General features: G+C 37.7%; 1 protein-coding gene across 2 annotated transcripts in view; it reads left to right on the top strand.

Annotated features, from left to right (window-relative positions):
- KMT2E (lysine methyltransferase 2E (inactive)) overlaps positions 1–24,116 on the top strand; it is a 63,491-nt gene that overhangs the window by 12,100 nt on the left and 27,275 nt on the right. For both annotated transcript variants that reach the window (XM_086480728.1, XM_086480719.1), the window contains exons 3-9: positions 5,301–5,485; positions 14,490–14,601; positions 14,943–15,172; positions 16,896–16,976; positions 17,980–18,038; positions 22,413–22,585; positions 23,836–23,874. In XM_086480728.1, the coding sequence (XP_086336854.1) occupies positions 5,415–5,485; positions 14,490–14,601; positions 14,943–15,172; positions 16,896–16,976; positions 17,980–18,038; positions 22,413–22,585; positions 23,836–23,874 (765 nt within the window). In that variant the 5' untranslated portion in view covers positions 5,301–5,414. The remainder of the gene's footprint in view (positions 1–5,300; positions 5,486–14,489; positions 14,602–14,942; positions 15,173–16,895; positions 16,977–17,979; positions 18,039–22,412; positions 22,586–23,835; positions 23,875–24,116) is intronic.

Below are 24,116 nucleotides of genomic sequence, written 5' to 3'. Positions count from 1 at the left end.
GGTGCTGCTACCACCTCTTATCTTAGATTTTTATGGGAAGTTTTGCATCTGTGCATCCAGATGAGAGCTTTAGTATTCTTGCACATAGAGCATAGGTTGTAGCAGGCTTCTTAGTCCTATCTCCTCTTCCCTCTCCCTTTTATAAAAAGTTAAATGTCTTGCAGAGGTAAATTACCAATCTAGTTGTACCTTTCCATGTGAATTGTACCTTTCCTGGTACAACAAATACTATTTGGTTTCTTCTGGCTTGAAAAGTATAGTTGACAGTTAAGAAAAATAAAGGTAAGTCAGAGTTCTCTGTTCAGATTTATATTGTTAATTTCTATTTGAATGTAAGGACTGGGAACTCAGTTTCTGAATCTATAAAAGAAAATGCTGGTGAAAGTAGGTAAAGAAATGTATTTCCTACCTTTTTAGGGGAAAAAAAAAAAAACCCACCCAAAATCAACAAACTTAAAAGAAACATGGAAAATGCCATGGAAGAATTTGTCTGGACTCTTGACACTTAGAGGATGATTGATAACCAGGATTATGAAACCTTGTTGGAGTCATCTGGACAGTTTGGCTATAGTTCAAGTTCTTATTTTTCAAGTGTACTTTCTGTCTAGGTGATCTATCATCTGCTTGTTTCCTGAAGCTGTTCTAGATAGCTTTTGATGGTCCTACAAGAAGCAAGTGGAAGGAGGGAAAAAAGACATGCTGATAAAGTAGGCCTGGAGTTCCTTTCTGCCATCATCTAATCTTAGCAACTGGATTTTTTTTTTGAATGTTTGGACCCTGTAGGATTAGGTTCAGAAACACTGTTGTAATTTCAGGAGATTACCTGTTTACCTTCTTATTCAAGAGTTGAGCCTTCTATATTTGGGGTTTGTTGCTCCTCTGTATACCAGTGAAAAAGTTTTACATTTTTTCTTCTGCAGTCACACAATTGATCTTAGAAGGACATGTCAGAAAGGAAGCATGTGGTCTTCGTTAGACCTCAGAATAATGTTGTGTAAGTGGAATACCTCAGGGATAATACGCAAGTTATTTGCTGTTGTTTAATGCATAAATGCTGTTCTTTGTACAAAGCCACACAGATGAATAATTTGGACTGTATTCTGTTCTTATACTTCTGTTGTTAGAGCACAATTCCTTTGGAAAAAAAAAATTGGTTCTGCTATCATAAACAAAATGGATCATGAGAAGTGTGGTGAGGCTTCAAGTATTTTAAGTCAAAAAGCTCCCTTGCATTCCCTAGAGAGAAAAAGAACTGCCATAGAAAATGTAAAGCAATGTGATTGAATGGTAAAGTGTGGTAGGTGTCTTGCAGGAGGCTGATCTTGTGAAAGATGAATGCTTTAACCAGATTGAACAAAAAGGTTTGTGTGTTTTAAGATGAAAATTGTCTTATTGGGGCAAGATAAACTTTTAAACTGCAGATAAATAAAAGCAAAATTGTTTCAAATTATGAATCTGGTTTTGTATAATAAACCTGTGCTGGTAGGGTGATAACGAAGAAAATCTGATGAATCTAGGAAATTGCCAAAATTCTTTCAAAGCTTACAGTGCATTATCACTAAAAGAATAGAGTGGCCCCCAAGAAAATTGGAGGTCCTCTACTGTTGAGATTAAGTTATGGTAGACTAAGTACTTTGCCCAGTGAAGAGCTGGTCATTGAACTTTGGACGAGTAGTTTTTATATGGTGCCTTTTAACTGTGATCCTGAAATTACTTGGACAAACCACACTGGTTTGTCTGTCTTGGAAATGAATGTACTGCTTGAAGAAACACTTTCTCAAGCAGTGAATTGTGTGTAATCTGCTTGGATTGTAGGAAGACTTCTCTAGCACCCTTCTTTCCACTCCTCCTGGCCAATTATTTAAATGAAATGCACCTATGAAAACAGTTTCTTAGAAGGCCATGGGTGACAGCTTGTCAGAGTTCTGAAAGAATAATGACTTGAAATAGATGGGTACTTGCAGAAATTGGAAAGTATCGTATTATGATAGCAGATAGTATTTGATGACTCATCTAAAATATCAAGCTTCAAAGGATAAGCAATCACTTTTAAGATGGGTAAAGAAGAAAGTTCCCTAGTGGTTACATTTTCTGTTCTGAACTTCCCAATTTTTGTAGTGTAATCCAGTAAAAATAGCAGGAATTATTTTAGTGTGTCATGATAATACTTTTGATTCTGACATGACAGAAAATAATTATTTTCCATCACCCCGAATCTGACATCACTGTGCTGTTCATCATTGGGTGGCCTGTAAGGTCACAGTTCTGTTAATAAGTGGGCATAGTGTAATGAATTTGTCCTGGGACTTCCCCTGCACCCATTGCAGGAATTTGTTGAGGATGGCTACTCATAAATAACGAGCTATGTTTGTTTGAATTAACTGGCTTGTGTAGGTATTGCGAGCTGGTGACTGCTTTTGTTCTTCCATACTTAACTATAGGCAGAGGACAAGTACCAGAGAGTTTTGTGTGTGTATGTGTGGTGAAGACTTGAAATCTTAAGGTGGTAAAAAATGATGGGGTGGTATTACAGTAGTGTTCTTCTGCCTTTTAGATAAAACAACTTCTGTTTAATGCTGTTCGGCAAAATACATTTGAGTTCCTCGAGTCTCTTATTTTGTTGAATGTAGATTAGGCTCTTAGAATTTTTGAGTGAGTTCAGACTAAGGCTTAAAGATGTATTTCAATACCTTGCAGTAGAGTAAGAAGTTTATCTTGGCTCTGTTCTTCCCCCCCCCCCCCCCCTTTTTTTTTTTCTTACAAGAGTAGTGGTATATTTGGTTGGTCAGAGATGATAGCGTTAATTGGGCCACACATGAACAGTTAATTTTCTGTCTATACATAGCTCTAAAAACATCCATAGCTCTGTTTTTCTGCATTACTTAAAAAAAGCCCCAAGTTTCACTGTATTCTCAGATTTGGTAATTGCATCTCTTTCTGTGTTGACAGTGAAGGTCACTTGAATATATGATGATTGGGTAACCTCAGTTGTTTTATGTAAGTTTGCAGATGTCATAGCCCATGAGGCAGCTGTGTAAGGCAAGTTCTTCGCTTCTATCAGTCTCCTGGGCGTTTTTGCCTACACTAATTTCAAATTGTTACTCTACCTGGTCAGAAGTGTTTAAAAAAAGATTCAGTTAAGAAAAACCACACCGCCACCAAAAGCAATTTTAAGTGCGAGAGACATCTAAGTTAGGACCTTGATTCCAGGCAGTGGCGTCTAGTATGTCTTAGGCCTACTTTGAAACACTTTGGGGTTTAGAATTATTTGGAAACATAAAATAAAATACATATTATGCTAATAATTTCTTAGCATAGGTGAAACTGCAGTCACCCTTAACTCATGATTTTACATGGTCAAAACAGTTGATGGTTTCCTTTCAAGTATTGGGCAGAAATTAGTAGATTTTTTTTTTTTTTTTTCAGAAGAGGAGAACTAAATGATAAGCTGATCGTTTCCTGTAAGTTGTAGGTGAGGCCATTCAAGGTCCTACCCTACGAGTGGATTAAACTATATAGTGGCAGAATGAGTGCTCACTTAAACTGTAAGAGGGGCTTAGGCTTTCTTTTATGCCTGCTACTAAAAATATTCTAACCTGCTTTTGATTTAACAGTTTTTCTAGCTGCTTGTTCTTGACGGTAGTATGTTTTTTTCCTTAGTTTTATGTGTAGCCAATGATACAGTTTGACATTCGTGGTATTTGATAAGAAAACGCTTGGCGTTTAAACGAGGAAAGCGAGATATCCCAACGGCTAGTTGGTCTGATTGCTTTCCAGTTCATTGTATTTGGTGATTCATGTAATGGGACCAAAACACAACTGTGACTGTCTGGAGGGAGAACGAACTGTAGAAGTTTAGGCACTTAAGAGCATGCCAAGATGTTTGATGTTAATTGCCAGACTTCAGTAGTGAGATAAATTTTTAAAAGTTAAATGAAGACTTGGTGCCAGTTCATACCTTACAAGTGCCCTGTAGATAGGCTTCATCATCATGAAGATACTGGCTTTATTGATAAAAGGAGCAAATTGAGATTTAAGTCCACAGTGCTTTTCTGAAGTCCTTCTTATAAGTACCCCATTTTTCACTGGAGGCTTGTTGTTTTTTTTTCCTTGGCAATCTGGTGCTTTACAAGGATGAATGTGTTAAAATCTGCTGGTCTGAAAACTGTTGGGCTTTTGTAAACTTCATCTAAGATACTACACTTTGTCAGATGGGAGGAGTGTATTTATTAGGAGTTGTATGTGCTTCATTGTGAAGTGGTCTCTGTTCTTGCAGTGTTGTCCTTTTTGAAGGAGTTTGCGATTACTCATTATGCAAGTATTGAAGATGGGGGTATTTTGCTTCAATCACCTAGTTACTTGTGGAAAACTGTGTGTATATTAGGCTATAAAAATGCATGGTTTACTAATCTGTGAATAGAGACAGGTGAGGTGCTGTGTCCATCTCCTCTCCTGCACTTGGGTGTTCTGCTCTACTTGGTAAGAGGAGTGGGAGACTAGTAGTGACTGGTGTACAGGTGGGATTGTTGTATTCACTTGTGAGAGTCAAACAGATGGTAGGTTTACTCTACAATTGAAAACTACTACTGATTCTTTTTACTACTTTAAAAAAACCCAAATCACTTGTACCCACTGTGTCCCACTTTCATATTTTCCGATAGTGATCTATTAAAATGAGATGGAAATTGTTTCATATTGTTATTGTGAATCATTAGAATGATTCTGGTTTACAAAAAATACTGAATGGAATTTATGACGTTGTTCACTTTTGTTTTGCACTTTAAAAAAAAACAACCCAACTTTCAATGTCCACAATACAAACTAAGGATGTCAAAAGAAACTGCTCTCTTAAGGCAAATACTTGAAAAATTCTGTAACCAGGTTTCTGTTGAAAGGTACAGCAGCAGGCACTGACAACATAGAGCAGTAAGCAAATGTACTTCACATTCAGTATGTCTGCCTAGAAGTGAATCTTTTTCACCTCACTGAATGTGATGAATTATTTTTTTAATCACCAATTCAAATGATACTATTTTTGTCAGTTTATAATATTTTTAAGTTCAGGCCTTGAGATCATCACATTGTTAAAATAAGTGTATTTGAAGTGAAGAACTTCTGAAGAAGGTAGAATGTTTTTCTTTTGCTTGTGTAAAATAAAACTAATTAAATTGTGGAAGAAGTGGTTTTGTGGGTTTTTTTGGTTTTTTGTTTTTTTTAAATACGTGATGTAGAGTTGCCTGGTTTTAAAATGAACTGACTCAGTCTTCTGCTTGCTTGTTTGTTTGTTTGTTTTTTAACAGGGTTTGTGGATGCACTTAGATGTTTGCAATGAGCACTGTGGCTGGCATGCCCCAGTGTTTTGGATACCAATGCATAGGACTCCGTAGTAATCGAATTTATCAGAAACGAACGTCATGAGCATAGTGATCCCGTTGGGGGTTGACACAGCAGATACTTCTTATTTGGAAATGGCTGCAGGCTCAGAGTAAGTATGTGAACAGAATTTGTAAGTTGTTTTTATTGTTACTAGTTTTTGCCTAGTGAGTATTTTTTGAATATAGTTGGAGAGGACTCGGGAGTCTCCTTATTTTATTGAATCTTTAATTACTTAAATTAATAGCTGTCACTTTATTCTTAAGCCAATTTCTTCCTCTTCAGGGAGAGCAAAGAGAGAAGGTAAACTGTTCTACGGGTGCATATTTTTCTTGCTTATCAGACTGAGATACAGAAGCTGCCTGGTTTGCTTTTCATGCTTAAAACATTTTGCCATTTCAGTTTCCTTTTAACCATACCTAAAAAAAAAAAATAAAAATTTTTTTGGGTTTCCCATGTTAGAAAGGTAAATTAATTTGGTGTGGTAAATTGCAAGGAAGTGGTAGGAGTTAGACAAGAGTGCCTTTACAAAAGTTGAAGGCCTAGCTTAATTGTCTAATACCATGTCTTCACAAAGTTGTTTTATACTGAAACGCTAGTAGAAATTCACTTGTTGCTAATTCATTTTAGTTAGTAGCTGTGTATAAAGGATTACAAAGAGCCAATGAAATCCTTAGTTCAAGAAACTCTTCCTTTGCCTGAAATGAGCACAGTGAATTTCTGGGTTGGGGTGGGGGGGTGGTCTGTGGTCTTTTGTTTGTTTTAGGAGGGGGTGGTTGGTTCGGGGGTTTTTATTGTGAGTGTGTGGGGTTTTTTGGGGTGGTTTCCCCCCCCCCCCCTCTGCTAGTAGTGTCTGAATCTGTAGAGTATCAATAGGCTGGAGTTCAGGTGCAGGTGGTGTTGGTCTCTGACTGGAGATTTTTTCCTGTCAAACATCTTTCCATGTGTGTATCAGTGATCTAGCTGTTGAATGTTAAGAGAGGAGAGATAGCTTTTTGGACATATTGGCTCTTTAAGAGGTAGAAGACCACAGTGGTGGTATAACTTTGACCATCATTTATATTATATTGGGTTTTGGTTTGTTAACCACTTGAGATGCTGTTACTCTTTGTCTTCCTCTAAGCCTTTCTGTAGTAGTACTAAAGACTTGCCCTGTCTTTGGTTACTGCAAAAATATGTTTGCTTGCTTTAGATACTGAAACAATGGATTAGGCTTACTTTACATACATGCTTGAAATATTTCATAAATCAAACATAAACTTCATAAAGTGATCCTTCATTTAGCAGGTGCATTGAATAACTATCAGGAATCTAAATAGCTTACACAAAATCTTTGTTTGAGAGCATGTGCTAAGTAATGCTACTGTGTTTAAGAAGCAAATGGCTTTCCTTCCAAACTTTGAAAGAAACGTTACGCACTGTGAGCAAAACTCTTGAACAGCTTTTTAAAGAAACGTTTCTCTCCTGTGCTTTCAGTTATGTATGAGACTATTCTAACTTTTGCGTGATTTATCTGAAGAAAACCAAGAATTTGCAATTTGGTCACGTTAAATTTTTGAAGTTGTTGTTTTGTTGATCTCTTATATTGTGAACAGTAGTTTCCTTGGTGTAGAAAATTGAATGATGTCTTCACAGCCCTTTTCATTATCTTTTCCTGTGGTTTTCTTTTATGTTTAGAGAAGGTCATGATTCGCGAGGTTGCTGACATGCCTTGTAGACACACCATGCCATGCAGAAATAAAAAAAAAAAATACAGTTGTTGGCATAAACAAGATAGAGTTCACAGTGTCTTATTTGCTTGATGCTGTGGCATGGCGACCTGCTTAGGAGCTACTTTTCTTCAGACGTTAAGTGACTGTTACCAGTTAGATTAGTTCTTGTCATCTCTGCCATGCTTACGCTAAAAAAAAATATAGTTATATGATTGGCTTATGCTGATTCAAAAGCCATGCCACTGTCTAAAGAAGTGTGATACAAAGGTGTGTCCCTAACCTACCAGTTTATACAGTGGTAAACATTTTATGTCACCATCGATGTGATTTACATGTCTTCTGTATGTTTTCTTCCAGAGATTAGCATGTTTGATATAGATTGTATTGATAGTGATCGTAGATGGTGAGCAAGTTCTGGGGTTTTACCAAGAAGGAGGAGTTGGAGTTTCTTCACTGTGACGGGTCTGATACTGCTTCATCAGTTGCTGAAGCACAAGCAAACACAAGAATGGGGGAATGGCAAACCTGATTGTGTAGGAGAAGGAGCACAGAAAAAGAAATCTTAGCTTAGAGCAATCTCTTAGTGCTGAGAGATTTTTTTCCTTACACTTCAAACTAAGGGATAAGCCTGTTAAAAAGAGGAATAGTTTATGTGATTACATAGTTTCACATATTATTTTAATAATTGTAGCAAATAGCTATGTGGAGAATAACCCTTATTAAAAGGTTTGACCATCTTAACAATTGGGTGAAATGGTGTATTATGTTACTTGTGTGAGCTCTCCAGTGGTGGATTGATCGTCATAGTGCCACAGTAGTCAGAACACACATATTTTGACTGTATTTGTAAAAGGCTTACTAAAGCTGAGTATGTGACTTCTTTCTGTTAAAGACCTTGTAATAGTGAGCAGAGCCACCCGTTTTGGAGGGTTCAAAATGCCGTTCCTGTCTTGAGAGCCTTAGTCTAGCTTAGAGCATAAGTGTAAGCTACACACTGGGAAATGCCACTGATGGTACCGCTCTCCTGTTTTTAATACCTGTGTATGGTTTTTTTTAGAGAGGAGGCCTGTATAATGAACCTAACCACCACAGTATATGGACCATTGTATTGAGTTCGATATCCAGCAGAAAAGGTTATGAACACTGTTGTAGTCTTAAATAAAAACCTACCCTCCCATAACTGTTGTTGAAACGGGAATTTTTATTTTTTTTAAAGTATTTTTGGACAATAGGAAGCTTGCCTGTTCCTGCAGATGGTCTTGTAGCAGGCCCTGCAAGCCTGTACTTGTAGAGCCTGCTACAAGATGCTTAGGTAGCAGAACCCACTGTGGTAGAGAAGTAGTGCTCAGTTCTTTCTTGTCTACATAGCGAAGCCCATCAGAGGTGTTTGGCTAGATGAAGTGTCTTGAAATAGAAAATACTGTTTTTCATATGAAACACATTACGTTCTTTTATCTGAGCTGACTTTCAGCCAGATGCTGCTCAGGTGTGCTGGCACAGAGGGAAAACAAACTTGAACTCCTTGAAAAGTGGACCTATCGGACTGGCATATGGCAAACTGACCCTGCTGGAGCATGCTTGGAAGCAAGAGGTTTCATGTGGAGTTTTGACAGATGTTTTCAGGAAGTGCTGTTAGCTAAGTTTTCATAGCCTAAAGGCTGGATACCCACCTGCCTTTGAAAATTTTAGTTCTTGTGTGGTGTTTTTTTTTCTTTTTTTTTTGGTCTGTTTGTTTTCCCATTTGAATACCTGCCTTTTTATAGAAGTGGTTGATGGCCCCAGCTTCTAAGGACTGATTGTATTTTGGGTGTTAGTCAAAAACTTTTTTTTTTTTTAATTATTACATGGTCAGAAGCAAAACAGTATTTAAAATGAATGGGGTGGTGGTGGAGAGAGGACTTCTTAAAGAAGAATTAACTGTTTCTTAGAATGGTTAATAGCTGATTCCCTTAATATAGGTTAACTATTAAGCTTGTAGAGACTAAGGTTTTGTAAGCTGATCTCGTGTTGCTTATTTAATTTCTCACTAATGCCATCTGCTGGCAATATGCAGATTATTTTCAGTTTGCATTGTACTTTTAAGTAGCAACAGTAGGAAATGACCCAGAACATGACAGTTGTTTCACTTGCAGAATTAAAATTAATTGAGGGGTTTTAAAAAATACGGCTATCTTTGGGTTTTTTATTCATTTGAAAAAGTGCTATGTTCCTGTTCTTAAGTTACAGGAATGTCTTAAATCATTGCAGCTCAGGAGCATGGGGGAAGGTTTTTTTGTGGTGCTTTTTATTTTGTTCCTTGTGAATATTTTGCATGGTTTGAATTGCTAAACACAGCAGTTAACTAATATATATGACACTTTATAAAATGTTGTGGTCAGGTTATCACGGTAATGTTTATTTTAGGGCATAATGTTAGGATTTTTGTCTAACTTCAAATATACTGTATAGTAAATATTTCTGTTCTGATGAAAACTAAAAGAACCATAAATAATCTCCCTTAGTTAGACATTAAAGGTGCAGTTGTTTGAAGTGAAGCTGAAAAATGTGATATGCTCAGAAGACTGACAAGCTTAGTACCTCAGTCTGTTACGGAACTGGCTTGTGTTCAAAAATACAAGCAAGGGAAACCTCATAATATTCTTTTAGATCTGAGTGCTTACACTTTTTCTTTCTGCAAACTTGCTTTTTGGGATCCCCATAAGAATGCCAGCGGTGAGATTAGGGTGGGAGTCTGTAGTAAGTTACAGACATTGTAGTTAGTGCCTTGCTACTTGAGCCCTGCTACTTGAGTAAACTTTTGAATTGCTTTTTAAATTAAGTGGTATCTTAAGCTTTAATCAGCTCTACAATTAAATATTCTACCAAGAGACATTCCTTCACAAAACTTCCCAGTTCTGAGAGGCCTGTTTGAGAACGAGGCCTTGACCTGTGGACAAATGATAAGTGTCAGGGGTGTGTTTTCTGTTCAGGGTCAAGGGTCATGCACATGGTGAGCAGAAGAGGGGTAACAAGGAATTCAGCGAAGGGCATGTTAAAGTGTTGGTAGACCTTTCTGCCAAAGTTAGAAAATTGTCTGTAGTTCTGTGGAGAAATGATAGTCATTCTGCACTGCTTATGGGATGAATGTCGCTTTCCTATTGACTGTAAAGGAAACCTATGATGATTAATTTCTAGCTTCACTGAATACTCTGCCACCTCCTTTCCGTATTTCTCAAGTCTCCTCCACTCTGTTCCCCACTTCAGTCCAGCATTTGAGTGGATAAACAGAACAGTAACAGTTACATTCAAAGCTCTGGTGAGCATCTGTCATAATTTAAAGAAGTATTTGTGGCCCTCCTGGATAAGCATTTGAAAAAAAGCTTTGCTGAAAGCTGATTGTGCTCTAACTTTGTATTTATGTTGAAAATTTTTTTAGTACAAAGATTTAATTGCCTTTGTGTCTCACCTAATTTTCTCCCACCCTTTTTCTGGATTTCCTTACTTGGGTAAAGCTGTGCTTTTTCCTTTTTAACCCTGTACTCTCTATTCATAGTGTTAAAATAGTTGGGGATAAATGCATTTGTTTTCTGTATCTTGTTTTTGAAAGCTTAGTGCTTCTGCTTCCCATAGTTGATATGCCTCTAAATATTAAACTTGGTTATCTCAAGTGGTTTATAAAATGCTAGAGTAGGTAGAAATGGATTTAGGGAGTAGAGTATATTGTCTTCTGTTTTGCAAGAGATTTAGAATCCTCTTTAGTTTTTGTAGTCGGTTGATGAAATATGCATGACATCTCTTTTTAAGACATTTCCATTCTGTTGTCTTTCACTGAATGCTCCCATGTTGAAGTACCTGGTATTTAGGTCATGGTAATCTTTATTTTTAATGAAGGAAACTCTCCTAAATTAACTGTGGCATTGCTGAAGGATGGATTGTACCTGAATTCCCCCCTGTCCTGTATCAGTAAGCCTTACTGCTCTGAATGAGTGTTTTCCATATACTGAAGGAAACAAGACCTAGGTTATGCATTAAACGCATAGTGGGTAAGAGTAACCGTGCTACTGCTTGTCCCATTCAGTGAACGTTGAAGAATAGTAGTAGAAGCAGTACAGTGATCAAGACCCTCTTGAACTGGAGAAAGGTTAAGTTAATTTCTGTCCTAGCAGTGATGGATGGTCAGTGCCTCATTCATTGCCATTTGATTGGCTAGATTGTCAGAAGGATTAACTGGAGAGTAGTCAGCATGGATTCACCAAGGGGAAGTCATGCCTGACCAACATCGTAGCCTTCTATGGTGGCAAGACTGGCTAGTTGGGTGAGGAGAGAGCCGTGGATGTTGGCTGCCTTGACTTCTGCAGGGCTTTTGACACTGTCTCCCACCACATCCTCATTGGGGAACTTAGGAAGTGTGGGACAGATGAGTGGACAGTGCGGTGGATTGAGAACTGGCTGAAGGACAGAGCTCAGAGGGTTGTGATCAGTGGTGCTGGGTCTAGTTGGAGGCCTGTGGCTAGCGGTGTTCCCCAGGGGTCAGTACTGGGTCCGGTCTTGTTCAACACAATCATCAGTGACCTGGATGAAGGGACAGAGTGCACCCTCAGCAAATTTGCTGATGACACAGAACTGGGAGAAGTGGCTGACACACCAGAAGGCTGTGCTACCATTCAGTGAGACTTGGACAGGCTGGAGAGCTGGGCAGGGAGGAACCTAATGAGGTTCACCAAGGGCAAGTGTAGGGTCCTGCACCTGGGGAGGAATAACCCCGTGCACCAGTACAGGCTGGGGGTCAACCTGCTGGAGAGCAGCTCTGCGGAGAAAGACCTGGGAGTCCTGCTGGACAGCAAGTGGACCATTAGCCAGCCATGTGCCCTTTTAGCCAAGAAGGCCAATGGTACCCTGGGGTACGTTAAGAAGAGTGTGGCCAGCAGGTCGAGGGAGGTTCTCCTCCCCCTCTACTCTGCTCTGGTGAGGCCACATCTGGAGTCTTGTGTCCAGTTCTGAGCTCCCCAGTTCAAGAGGGACAAGGAACTGTTGGAGAGAGTCCAGGAGAGGGCTACAAAGATGATGAGAAGACTGGAGTATCTCTCAAGAGGAAAGGCTGAGAAACCTGGGGCTGTTTAGCCTGGAGAAGCCTGAGAGGGGACCTTATCAACATTTATAAATATCTAAAGAGTGGGGCCTATGAAGAGGATGGGACCAGGCTCTTTTCAGTGGTGCCCAGTGACAGGACAAGGGGCAACGGGCACAAACTGGAGCACAGGAAGTTTCACTTGAACATGAGGAGGAACTTCTTTACTATGAGGATGGCAGAGCACTGGAACAGGCTGCCCAGGGAGGCTGTGGAGTCTCCTTCCCTGGAGGTACTCAGAACCCACCTGGATGTGATCCTGTGCAACCTGCTGTAAGTGAACCTGCTTTAGCAGGGGGATTGGACTAGATGATCTCCAGAGGTCATTTCCAACCCCTGCCAGTCTGTGATTCTCTGATTAATGGTGTATGGTTACTGTACAATTACACTATGTCAGTAAATAGGTGAAGGCAAATCTGTTGGAAAGGCACAGCTTTTCCAGCTTTTGTCTGCTTGGTTTTTTAGTCGTGGGTTTGAACCTGGCAAATTCTGAGCTGCTTCTAGAAGATAATTCCAGCAAACTCTGAATAAAATTATTTTCGAGTTGAGAAGTGGTGTAAGAGAGTAAATGAGGATTTTTCTGGGTTTATCAGGTAATGGAGGGCAAGTGTCATCAGAGTTGTGTTTTGTCTCATGCTAGTCAGAAGTTGTATTTCTAATGTTAGTACTTCACGTGATTTGTGCACTCACGTGTTTTCTCACTCTGAAAAAAATGCAGCTGGTGACTGTTAGAGACATTAATGTTTAAAAAAAGATGTTTTTTCTTTGGACTCTAGAAATCATAGTCTTCACCCAGTAGTGTTTTCACCTAGTGTTTCTTTTTAAACAATTTTGTCATGTAGTAACCTCACGGGGGGGGAAGCTAATAAGAAATGGACCACCAAAGACGATAATAGGACACTTTAAAGTAGATGTGAAAATGCTGTATGTTGTTTTTGGAAAGCTAATGATTAATTATATTCTTACTAAAAATGTTAGCAATAAATGTAAGTTGCTAGTGTCCGTTAAATGAAACTAGTGTCATTTCATGGCATAACAAAAAAGCCTCTATTTAATGTCTTAATATGTAAGGAAAAGTACTGGTGTCTTATTTCAACTTAAGATTCAGAAATACCAACTTTATTTTTAAAATTAGTTCAAGGAATTATTAAGGTATTTGTGATGGGAAACAGACTTCAGGCATAGTAAAACTAAAATTAGAAAAGTAAACCAGGCTTGATTTGTAATGTGAGTCAGAAGTCACTTCGGTTTTAGATGTTGATATTTTGCCCTGCCTTTCAATGTTTTTTTTTAAAAAAAAAAAAAAGAAACAAACCAACCCAATCAAACAAACAAAACCCACCCAAACTTTAGGTAACTCTGGGTTTGTTTGGAGTTTGTCCTAATGTGATTGAATCATACAGCGCAATGAAAAATCTGCAAGTTCCTGATGAAAAGTGTCTGTCATGAGAGTACATGCTTGCATGCACACATGAATGCAGCTGCTGAGGACAGGTGATGAAGGTCTGATTTCCTGTGCTCAGAAAGATCTTCCTGGTTTAGTATTCCTTTATCTTTCTCGTCTTTCATGTTGAGGTTCAGTGCACGTAAATCATAGTTTGTATATTAAAGAAGGCACTGCCTTTCACTACAGAACCTTCTCTCACAAATTTTTTATCATTTTTTTTCTTGTTGCTACTTAAATCGGTACACTGCCTTTTTCAGATGGATTTGTCCTACCGAGGATTTCTGGCAGAGGCGGTGGGGGCGGTTGCGGTGGCGCCCAGCTGCTGCCAGCCGGTGTCACTGTGGAGCGGAGGGGACCGGTGGTGGCGCGGTGCTCTTGGGTTTGCCGCTCTGAACGGCTGCTTCTGTCTTTTGTCACAATTAAGCTGAAGTCCTTTCTGCAGCTTCTGTTACAGCTCTGTAGACTTGGGCGTACGGAGTGATGACTCCCTGACACACTGTGTAACACTTTTCTGTCCCAGATGGGCAGGTTGTGTCTGTGAGTCAGCATGCACATTTTTTGGAGAAAAGTTTTGTAACTCTACAGAGGCATAAGTCCTCTGTCACTCTGGAAGCTTCATTTTAAATGAAAGAAGAGGGTTGGGTTTCCTTCTTTTTTTTTTCCCCTTTTTTTTTGGGGTGGGGGTGGTGGTGGTGGTGAGTGCATGTGAGTTTGTGTGCCCCGCTTTGTACGCTCCTTTGAACAGCATCAGCAGGCAATTAAATAGAAGTTGTGCAACAAATACTTATAATTTATTACTATAAAATACATATTAATTACATTTATTCTTCTTTTGTCTTTTGCCTTGCAGACCAGAATCTGTAGAAGCTAGCCCCGTGGTAGTTGAAAAATCGAACAGTTATCCACACCAGTTGTATACCAGCAGCTCGCATTCACACAGTTACATTGGTTTGCCCTATGCAGTAAGTTTCACATTAAATATTCTGTGTAAAATGGATAATGTAAAATCTGCTGTTCTTAATTGGAAAAACTCTGAATCATGCTTACATTTTTGTATCTCATTGGGAGTTGCATAAGTTGACTGAAGATGGTTGATTAAAAGCAGAATGCAGAACATAGTGAACTTACATGTAAAACGTAGTTGAGAAGGTAGAAAACAAGAATGAACAATGACAGAAACAAAACTTTATTACTAAAAAATAAGTCTCTGAAGTTCTTTACAAAGTAGATTCTTATATGGCTTAAATAACAGTTAGTGAATGGACATTTAAGAGCTGTAACTTATCTTTCAACAAAAATCTAGGACCATAACTATGGTGCTCGGCCTCCTCCAACGCCTCCAGCTTCTCCTCCTCCAACAGTGCTTATAAGCAAGAATGAAGTAGGCATATTTACCACTCCCAACTTTGATGAAACCTCCAGTGCTACTACCATCAGTACGTCAGAGGATGGAAGCTATGGAACTGATATTACCAGATGCATTTGTGGCTTTACGCATGATGATGGATATATGATCTGTTGTGACAAATGCAGGTAATGGATATTAAATTAATTTAAAAGGTAAAAATTACTTAAAACTTAAAGCTGCACTGAAAGTAAGTTGTAACTAAATGGTATTTTAATTATGTCAAGTCATAGGAAATTTCCTTCCATCAAAACAGTGTTTGGTTGTATGGCTTTCTGATAGGCAAGGCAGTTGGTTAAGGGTAGTGAGTATTTTATACTTTATTCCAGTCTGTCGACTAGTTATATTAATTTGTGCATGCTTTAACTTGTGCGTTGTTGCTTAATAAGGGTATATCTTTCCCCTCTAAAAAGGATATCTCTTTGATATTTTGTCCAAGTTATTGGTTAGCATGGTGAAGTAAAGACCTAGGGATTTGTTCGTAATCAGCATGTACTGAGAAATAAAGCATCTTGGTAAATGATGTGTATGTAAGTCAAGTAACTTGGAGGATGCAAAATAATCTGAAAGAAACTTCTGAAATACTGGTTCTTTCTGCATGATCTTTCTGATAAGAACTCTTAATTTTCAAAGGACATATTTTTAAGAATTTTAGTCACTATGAAAAGACTGATCTAGAGTTACTGGAGAAGCTGAAGTTAAATGTTTAAACTTCTGTGTTCATGCTTAAGCACCTACTTGATTATAGTAAAATAAGCGGGTGCTATTAAATACTTGGACTTTGAGCTTAGAAAATTTTAGAGCCGATATACTTACCAGAAGACAAATCTTATGTTTCTGGACTTAGTATTAGCTTGTGTTTTTACATTCAGTATGCTTAATGAACACTGCTGAATTTATTAGATCATCCTGTATTTCTAAAATTATTGTTACGGCTAATTAAAACATTAATTTGAGCTTCCTTTTTCTGTCTGTTTATGTAACAAGCTTGTTATTAATTTTTGATGGTCCTTGGTTCTGATAACCTTTTCACTTATTTTGAAATGTATTTAGATGTTCTTCCAGCAATGGAGCTGTAGACAGTCACCAGTTAGGTAGAGTCTGCTTCTTTTGAAGAAGAGATTTTCTGTGAGGAGTGGAGGGAGTTGTGGTAAATTCACAAGTGGGAGGATAACAATGGCTTTTGTGTCCCAGTTCCTTCTAGCAATGTGGGGATGAGCCTAAACTACTGTCCTAGGTTAGCCTTCAGTCTAGCAAGCAGCCTCTCTTCCCTGACTCTGGGAAGCAGTTGAAGCTCATCCTGTGCTGCACAACAGTGCTACCAGTCATGTGTGGGGTGTGTATAAAAACATACGAATATATGTCCTATTAAAATATGTAAGTAAATAGAACCTTATATTTGCATATATATTTTTACATGTATAAAAATACTATTTTTCTATATATGTATTTATAAAAGGAAACAGAATCCTTTTGTTTAAAACCAAAACTGTTACTATGTAAAGCGTAAGTCTTGTTACTGAAGATATTTGTGTCTGTCTTGTTCTTTATTGTGATAATTTACCATTTTTTATTTCCATTGTTAGAGAAAAATTTCCAAGAGGGAAAGTGAGTCTAAAGAAGCAGAGAGACACCGGGAGACAGCCACGAGATTGGAATTACAGTGATCAGTGGAATAGAAAATCAGCTAGCGGAGTGGTGGTGAAGACAGTGATTGAGATGTAGATTTAGGCAGTATTAACTAAACCTGAGTAAAGATTGTGATGAAAAAAAGAACGGCTCTGTCCGTTTGTACTTAATTGTAGTTCAAATTAAAAGGTAATTTTGGTTTTGGTGTGTTTTTTTTTTAAGTGTCTGGCAGCACATTGACTGCATGGGGATTGACAGGCAGCACATTCCTGACATATATCTGTGTGAACGTTGTCAACCAAGGTGAGTAGTTTGATTTGAACTCTAGATAACTAGATTGAGTAGAATATATAAAAAGAGGAGGTACTGGAACAACCAACAGATGTTACACAGACCGTGTAGTGTAATCCTGACAATTCTAGTTAAAAGGAGCTGCATTTCTGATGCAGATGATCTTACCAGTCTCCATTCCCTTGTTCACAGTAGTCATTGTTTCACCTTACCTAGGCAGCAGGGATAAACCCTTGAAACACTTACCGAAATAGCAATGATTCTGGGATCCTTTCTCAGGTGGAGTGATGCATAGACAATCCATTCCATATTTCATTTCTTGGCTGTCATACACTGAGAACCCTTAACAGCAGTGTTCTTAGGTCAGCTGGCCCACCAGTATTTCTCAGTGTCTTTTGTTTTTATGGCCTCATTTCAATACACTGCAGCGCTCACTTGGAGGATTTCTTACTCTGGAATGAGTATTTGTATGCCCCCCTCAAGCTTGAAGTTGTATGACATGAGAAGGAGGGCATTTTGTTCTAACTGTGTGGTAGGTAGATTATACCTGACTGTCATTGTAGTTGGGCTCTGTTGTGGAGTATAAAATGTTGCAGATTGTCAGTTAAACAGTGAATGACACATGCATGTTCACAACTTCTTAATTATGACTTATTTCTGAGAAATAGTTTGGACCTTGTTGTAGAGTATTTGGTTTGTATTGTATTGTGACTATTGTATTGAAGAATCTACAGGAAAATGGTTTAATGCCTGCTTATCTGTAATCCGTGGACCAACTGTCAGTCTTTCTTCTGAGCTATACAGTTTCTTTATGTTTTCAAGTGATTTGGATACTTACGTGTGCTTTGCATTACAATGAAATGGAACAGTGCACAACTGATGTTTTTCTAATTATCTAAACACTGTTTATTCTGTAATAGTCAGTGGAAAATGGTAACTATGAAAAGGTCTTAGTACTTAGATGCATTGATGTATAAGTGTGAAGAATGGAATAAATTTTTTTTTTTAATTTCAGGAGTTTAGATAAAGAAAGGGCAGTGCTATTGCAACGAAGGAAAAGGGAAAATATGTCAGGTGAGTAAAGCTTAAAGATTTTTCCCTAGTAAAGGTTGTAAAATAAGTGTATATCGACTGTATTGACTTAAGAGTGTATACACAGTTCCTGCGATTTTGATAGCCTTCAGCATATAGGGTTTGGTAAATCAGTGCCTTCTACTTGACTTTATTGTTACTAAGATAGAATATATCAGAATTGTTGCATTTCTATGTGTTTTTTAAAGGTTGTCACCACTGCCTTTTTTTTGTTGTCATTGTGGAATAATTCAGTCTGAACCTTGTCAAAGTTTCATAATAATGAATGTAGCTTTTAGAATAACTAGACTACTTCGAATAAGCTACTGAAGGCAAGATAGAAAAGGTTCAAGTTTCTTCTGCCATAAGAGAGAATTACTAAGTCTAGTTTCTTTTTGTAAAATAATAATTTCACAACTCTGTCAGTTTTTCCTTCGTAGTATAGACTATGCGTATCCTCATACTGATCTCATAAAACTATTCCGTTGCAGGTGATACTCCTGTCCCTAAGAATTTTATAATTGAGATGTAAAACATTCCAGCATGATTTTGAGAGGGAATCCTTATTCTGATTTGTTGGCTGTAGATTTGTGTGTGTTGGTATGTTTTTGGGTTTGTTTTGACAGCAGGAAAAATTGCTAAACTCAGGTAATGCAATTATATGGTGCTTAGGGTTTTTTTTTCCCTTTGATAACTAGATGAGGCTTGTAGTGCAAGTACCTATTTCAGGCTTTGTATTTTATGAAATCCACTCTCCTGCCACTTACAGAATTTCAAACTCAGCTGGCCTAACTTGTTAGGAGCTTTGTCCAGCCAATAGCAGAACGTGTTTCAGGTTTCTTGATTGACAGGTGATACTTTCAAGCTCAATTACGAAAGTTGTAATTGGGGAGGAAATCATCCTCTTAAACTTGACATGTTTTGCTTTCAAATCATGTCTCTGAAGTAGTATATACAAGTCTGTGTGTGCTAAGATTTCTTTTAAAAATACTACATAGGTAAGGTCCTGCTGCCTACTTCATCTGCCCTCAGAAAATTCTGAAGTGTGTGATGTGGCCTAGAAGTGTGTGTGGCTTAGTAGTGCTTCTTGGTGTGGTTGACACTTTCTGCTGTCCAGTGCTAAGCTGCCTTAAGTCCCTTAAAAGCGTGAATGACTTACTTAGAAAACCACAGTCATTTTTTTCTTTTGTCTGTTTCCATTATAACAAAACCAAACTTTGTAAAGTTTTGGTTGACCTGCTAGACAACACAAATATTTTTTAGAATTAAAAATTAATTTTTGCTGATTCTATTAAAATAATTAATTTGGAGTTAATGAGTTCACATGTGTGTTAAGATGATATTGTGAGAACTTAAATTTACGTACATGGTAGGGGAAGTTGATGGTCTGAGCTATTTAAGTCATCTCTTAGGATTTGTAGCCACGCTATCTGATTATTTACTGTAAACTTAAGGGAAGAGAGAGTTAAAATCTTAGCAGGAGCTGAAGAGATTTTACTTTGAAGTTAGTATTCTGCCCTCGTTAATCCTGATAATCTGTCTTTAAATTGGTTCTATGCGTTCAGTGGAAAAGAAATACTAAATGGTAGATCTGAAGTGTCAAAAGAGAGTAAAAACAAAGATAAATTCTAATCCTGTTTAGTCCAAGACTCAGTTGAAGTGCAATATTAATTACTATGTTTATAATGCATAACTCGCAATGAACGTACGCTTGCATCTCTAGTTAATTTTCATTTAGCCAATTCATTTACTTGGCTAAATGCACTTTTTGTATGTTGACTTCAATATACATGCTTCAGTCAGACTTAAGGTAATTCTGGGTGTGAACTGTCTACCATGAGACATCAGTAAAAATGGTCAGTTTTCATAGGTGTTTTTCTATTCAGTGTTTTTGAGTATTCAACAGTAGCAGAATGTTACTTGTAACTTACTTTGTGATAAGTTGCAGGTGTTTGATTAAAGGTAAGGTTGTGTTGTTTGGGTGTTATTGGATGACTGAGTATATAGACATATAGGGCTTTTTCCTTTAGGCTTGCGTGTAATAGGGCTTTTCATTTAGCTATGAGACTGTGTTACAGTATAATGGTTTTTATTGTAAAGATTTATAAAGAGTTGCTGTTTTAGCCATTTTGCATCCAAAGCAACACAGTAGGGAGCAAGTAGTAGATCAGTTGGTTTGCCTCAAGAGAAGAGCTTTTAGGTGAACATTTTGCATGGTATAAAATTTGGTGAGAGTCTTAAACTGTTAGGCGTCATCTTTTTCTTTTTTTTTTTTTCTTTTTTCCTGGCAACAGTTCTATAGCCCATTGTTTCGGGGCCTGTGTTTGTGTGTGGTGGTGTTGGTGGTGGTGGTGTTCTGATATGCAGATGTAATTCTGACACAGCTCACTGTGCGTTGGATTGCTTGCTGTGGTTCAGCAGAGTGAGCACCTTTGTTAAGCCCCCACTCAATTGTACCCTGGACACTTTGGGCTTGTTTCTTTTGTTGTTGCTGTGGATTGTTTTTTTGGTTGGGTTTGTGGTTTGGGTTTTTTTTTTTTTGTGTCTGTGTGTGTTTTGGGTTTTTGGAGATACAGTATCTAGATGTGTAACTTGTTCAAGGATGTTGCTTCAAGCTGTCTGGTCTTGAAATTGGTGCTGATGAAACTGCTGCTTATGGAGAAATGAGTCTGGGCCCATAACTACTTGTGAAATTTGGAGTTTGTATCTTGCCGTTCAAGATGCAAAATATTCCCTTAGTGTGCTTTACTAGGGCTCTTCAAAGTGAAAGCAGGTTATGTAGGTTAGGAAGGAGTGTCTCAAAACAACTCGGTGTAATTATATGTTCAGTTGAGGTAATTATTCTTTACAGTATGTTAGGGCACAGTGTAGACAACAAGATTGAAATGTTGCTTCCCTAAGGAAGACTGTGTTTTGTGGGGTTTGGGGTGGGTGGGGGGAGAGGTGTTTGGCTGTGACATAATGATTCTGTAGACACTAGTGTATGGACTACAAACATTGGCAATTTCAAGAGGGCCTTGGGTTTTCATTTCTCAGTCATTGGTTATTCTGTTATTAATTCTTCTTTGATCAGACTATCAGAGATATCTTCTCTCTATGTGTCTTTTTTTAATGCAAGTTGAGAAAATAGTCCCAGCAGAGATGTAAACAAATTCAGAAAACATCATCAGTTCCTAATATGTAAAGTATAATTATGTGCCTAATAAACTGTTCAAATGAACAACTAAGATGGTAAAATGGGATTGCTTACTCTGCACAGAAGAATGCTGTTGAGGAATGTTGTGAGCAAGAAAAATCCAGAGTAACCAGTAGCTGGAGTTCTTTATTTAGTAAAGAAGGTCTCAAGAATTAGGACTGTTGAGTGCGGTGATTAAGGCAACATCCTTCTGAGCTCAGAAGGAATGTTTTCTCTGCTCTCATATTAAGTATTTGTAAAGCCTGCTTCTATGCAGTTTCAGAAAAAGTCCTGCTTAGTGTGAAGTATGTTTACTGAAGGCAGAATATTTGGAAAAGCTGCTAAAATCTGAGAAGTCTGTACGGAGCACATGTGAACAGCAGCCTCCTATCTGTGTGCACCATCTCTCTTCCAGTCCTCCTCATACTTCACAGCCTTTCCTCTTGACAGAACTAGGGTAATCCTGTTTCAGGTCAGGAAATGTATTTGTCTAACATAAATGCTGATGTATGCTAAATTTCAGGCTTTGGCTTTCAGGTCTGTGGGTGCACAGTACAAAGAAAAAGTATCTGTCAGTTTGTGTATGATCTTGTTTTAACAAGTAAAATAGACTTCCCTTTTATCTTCCCTGAGTAGCAGAATGTTATTGTTAGGGGATTTTGAGGAGAGAAGGCTTTTGGCTAAATTGACATATTTACCCTGAAAAAGACACTTGACACTGCAAATTGCTGCTGAAAATAGTTGATTACAACTTAGACGTGATTGAGTAATAGCACTTCACAAGAAATGCTGGGCAGTCGTTAATTCTAATCCCCTCTAGAATACAGTCATCTGAGAGGATCCTAGAGCCATATTACAAGTAAAAGCTATATATAAGTGAATGAGTTGACAACTATTTTTTTTTTACCATTTTTGTTCTGATTCTACTTTTGCTTATAATGGAGTATGATAATATAATTCTATTCAAAGAATGGGATTAATCTGGTATCTTTTTCTTACCTGGCATTACAAACATCTGTTAATTACCAGCTTCTCATTGGTCATTCATTTTCATGCTGTTGCAACTGTTGGTGAATTTTGCATGCGAGTGCTTGAAGCATTTGTCAGTATGCGTTTTTGTTTTTTAAAAGCAGGTGTAAAGTAACTAGTGAATGTTCTTTCTACAGTGTTTGATTGTTTACAGAATGTTCTTTGTTTTAAAGATGGGGATACCAGCGCAACAGAGAGTGGTGATGAGGTTCCTGTGGAACTGTATACTGCTTTTCAGCATACACCAACTACAATTACTTTAACTGCTACAAGAGTTACAAAAGTCAATGATAAGAAAAGGAAAAAAAGTGGAGAGAAAGAACAGAACATAGCAAAATGTAAAAAAGTAAGTGAATGTAATTTTTTTTTTTTTTGGTAACTCTGTGTTATAAATTACAGTTGTGTGACATCTCTTACCAAGAGACACTGATTTTAGAAATCAGGCTGTTGTAACTAACAATATATTACTACCTGGGTTTAGCTTGAAGTATAATACTTGGCAGAAAATGATACAGTCTTCCCTGCCTCTTCCCCCACCCCGTGCCCTTAAGTTAGTATGTACTAGCTATGAAACCTCAATTTTATAATTGAGGCAGAATTTATAAGGAGGAGTTGCATTTGATGGACCACTTGATATCGTTACGAGTTGGGGCAGAACAAGCTCTGGATACCCAGAGAAGAATTCTGTGTCTGAAAGTCTTCAGTTGTGGTTGCTTCCAGTTCAGAAATGTTTGCTGTCAGTTGTCTTGATGTGACTTCATGTCCATTTATTTGAGTTGAACTTGTGTGGAAGTGTGCTATCAGAAATTAGCTACTAAACTACTTTAGTAAACAGGATATTGACATTATATTGTATAGCTACAGGTGTAAACAGTGTAACTTATGTGAAGACAAATAGAATATAAGTAAAGTAGTAAAGTACATGGAATTTCCTAAACCGATGACTTCCTCTCTGCAGTTCAGTTTCACTAGCTTGGGTGAGATTTTTGTCCTTTAAAACTTGAAGTCAGAATTAGTTATTGATATCTCTTCAGAAATCTTGAGTAAAATGTTTCCTTTTGAATGGATGGTTCTGAATATAAATTTACTACCACGTATTCTTCTGTTACTTCCCAACGTAGTGTGAGATGATTTAAAGAATGAGATTTTGTTGTAGCATGACAAACTACTTTCAAAAGTTAACGTTATAGGACATGTGTGACACCTGCTTCTCCTTCCCCAGTTTCAACAGTGTAGTGAAGGATGTGGGAATATACAGGTTTACCTGATAAGTATGGGGTGTTCTGTAAGTAACTTTTCAGTTACTTTGCTCTGAATTCTGAAATTCTGGAGAGTCGTGTTGTAATATGGGAGAAAGGTCAGAGCTAGTAGTTCAAGTACCCCTGCATCAACTATGCACTTGGGTTGGAATGCTGAGTTGGCTTTTAAAACATATTTTGTGAGACGTAACTTGTTGCCTTCTTGAGGTGTCGGCGTAGTTTGTTCTGTTGTCATCATCTTGCATGTTTCATTGAGAATGATCCACAGTGAAAAGCTATTAATTCATTAAGAGATTTTGTATTTCCTCTGAAGAATACAAACGTTTAACTGTTTCAGGCCTTTCGAGAAGGATCCAGGAAATCTTCACGAGTAAAGGTAACGTGATTTTGTTTGTTTTTTCTTTTAAATGTTGATTGTACGTTAGTTAAATTACATGAAATATCAGGAGTTGGGGCTACACATTAAGCACTAAAATACTCTTGGTAACTAATGTGCAACATATGCATCACAGTAATTTTAAGTTAATGTATAAGTATTGCATCTTTATGTCCTGCAAAGTTAACTGAAATAGTATAGTGTAAACTTTTATTCTGAGAATACTTGGTTTTCAAAAGCCA

Source organism: Leptosomus discolor, chromosome 1, assembly GCF_034619465.1.
Source record: "Leptosomus discolor isolate bLepDis1 chromosome 1, bLepDis1.hap2, whole genome shotgun sequence".
Taxonomy (NCBI): Eukaryota; Metazoa; Chordata; class Aves; order Leptosomiformes; family Leptosomidae; genus Leptosomus; species Leptosomus discolor.
This window is presented reverse-complemented; position numbering and strand designations above follow the sequence as displayed.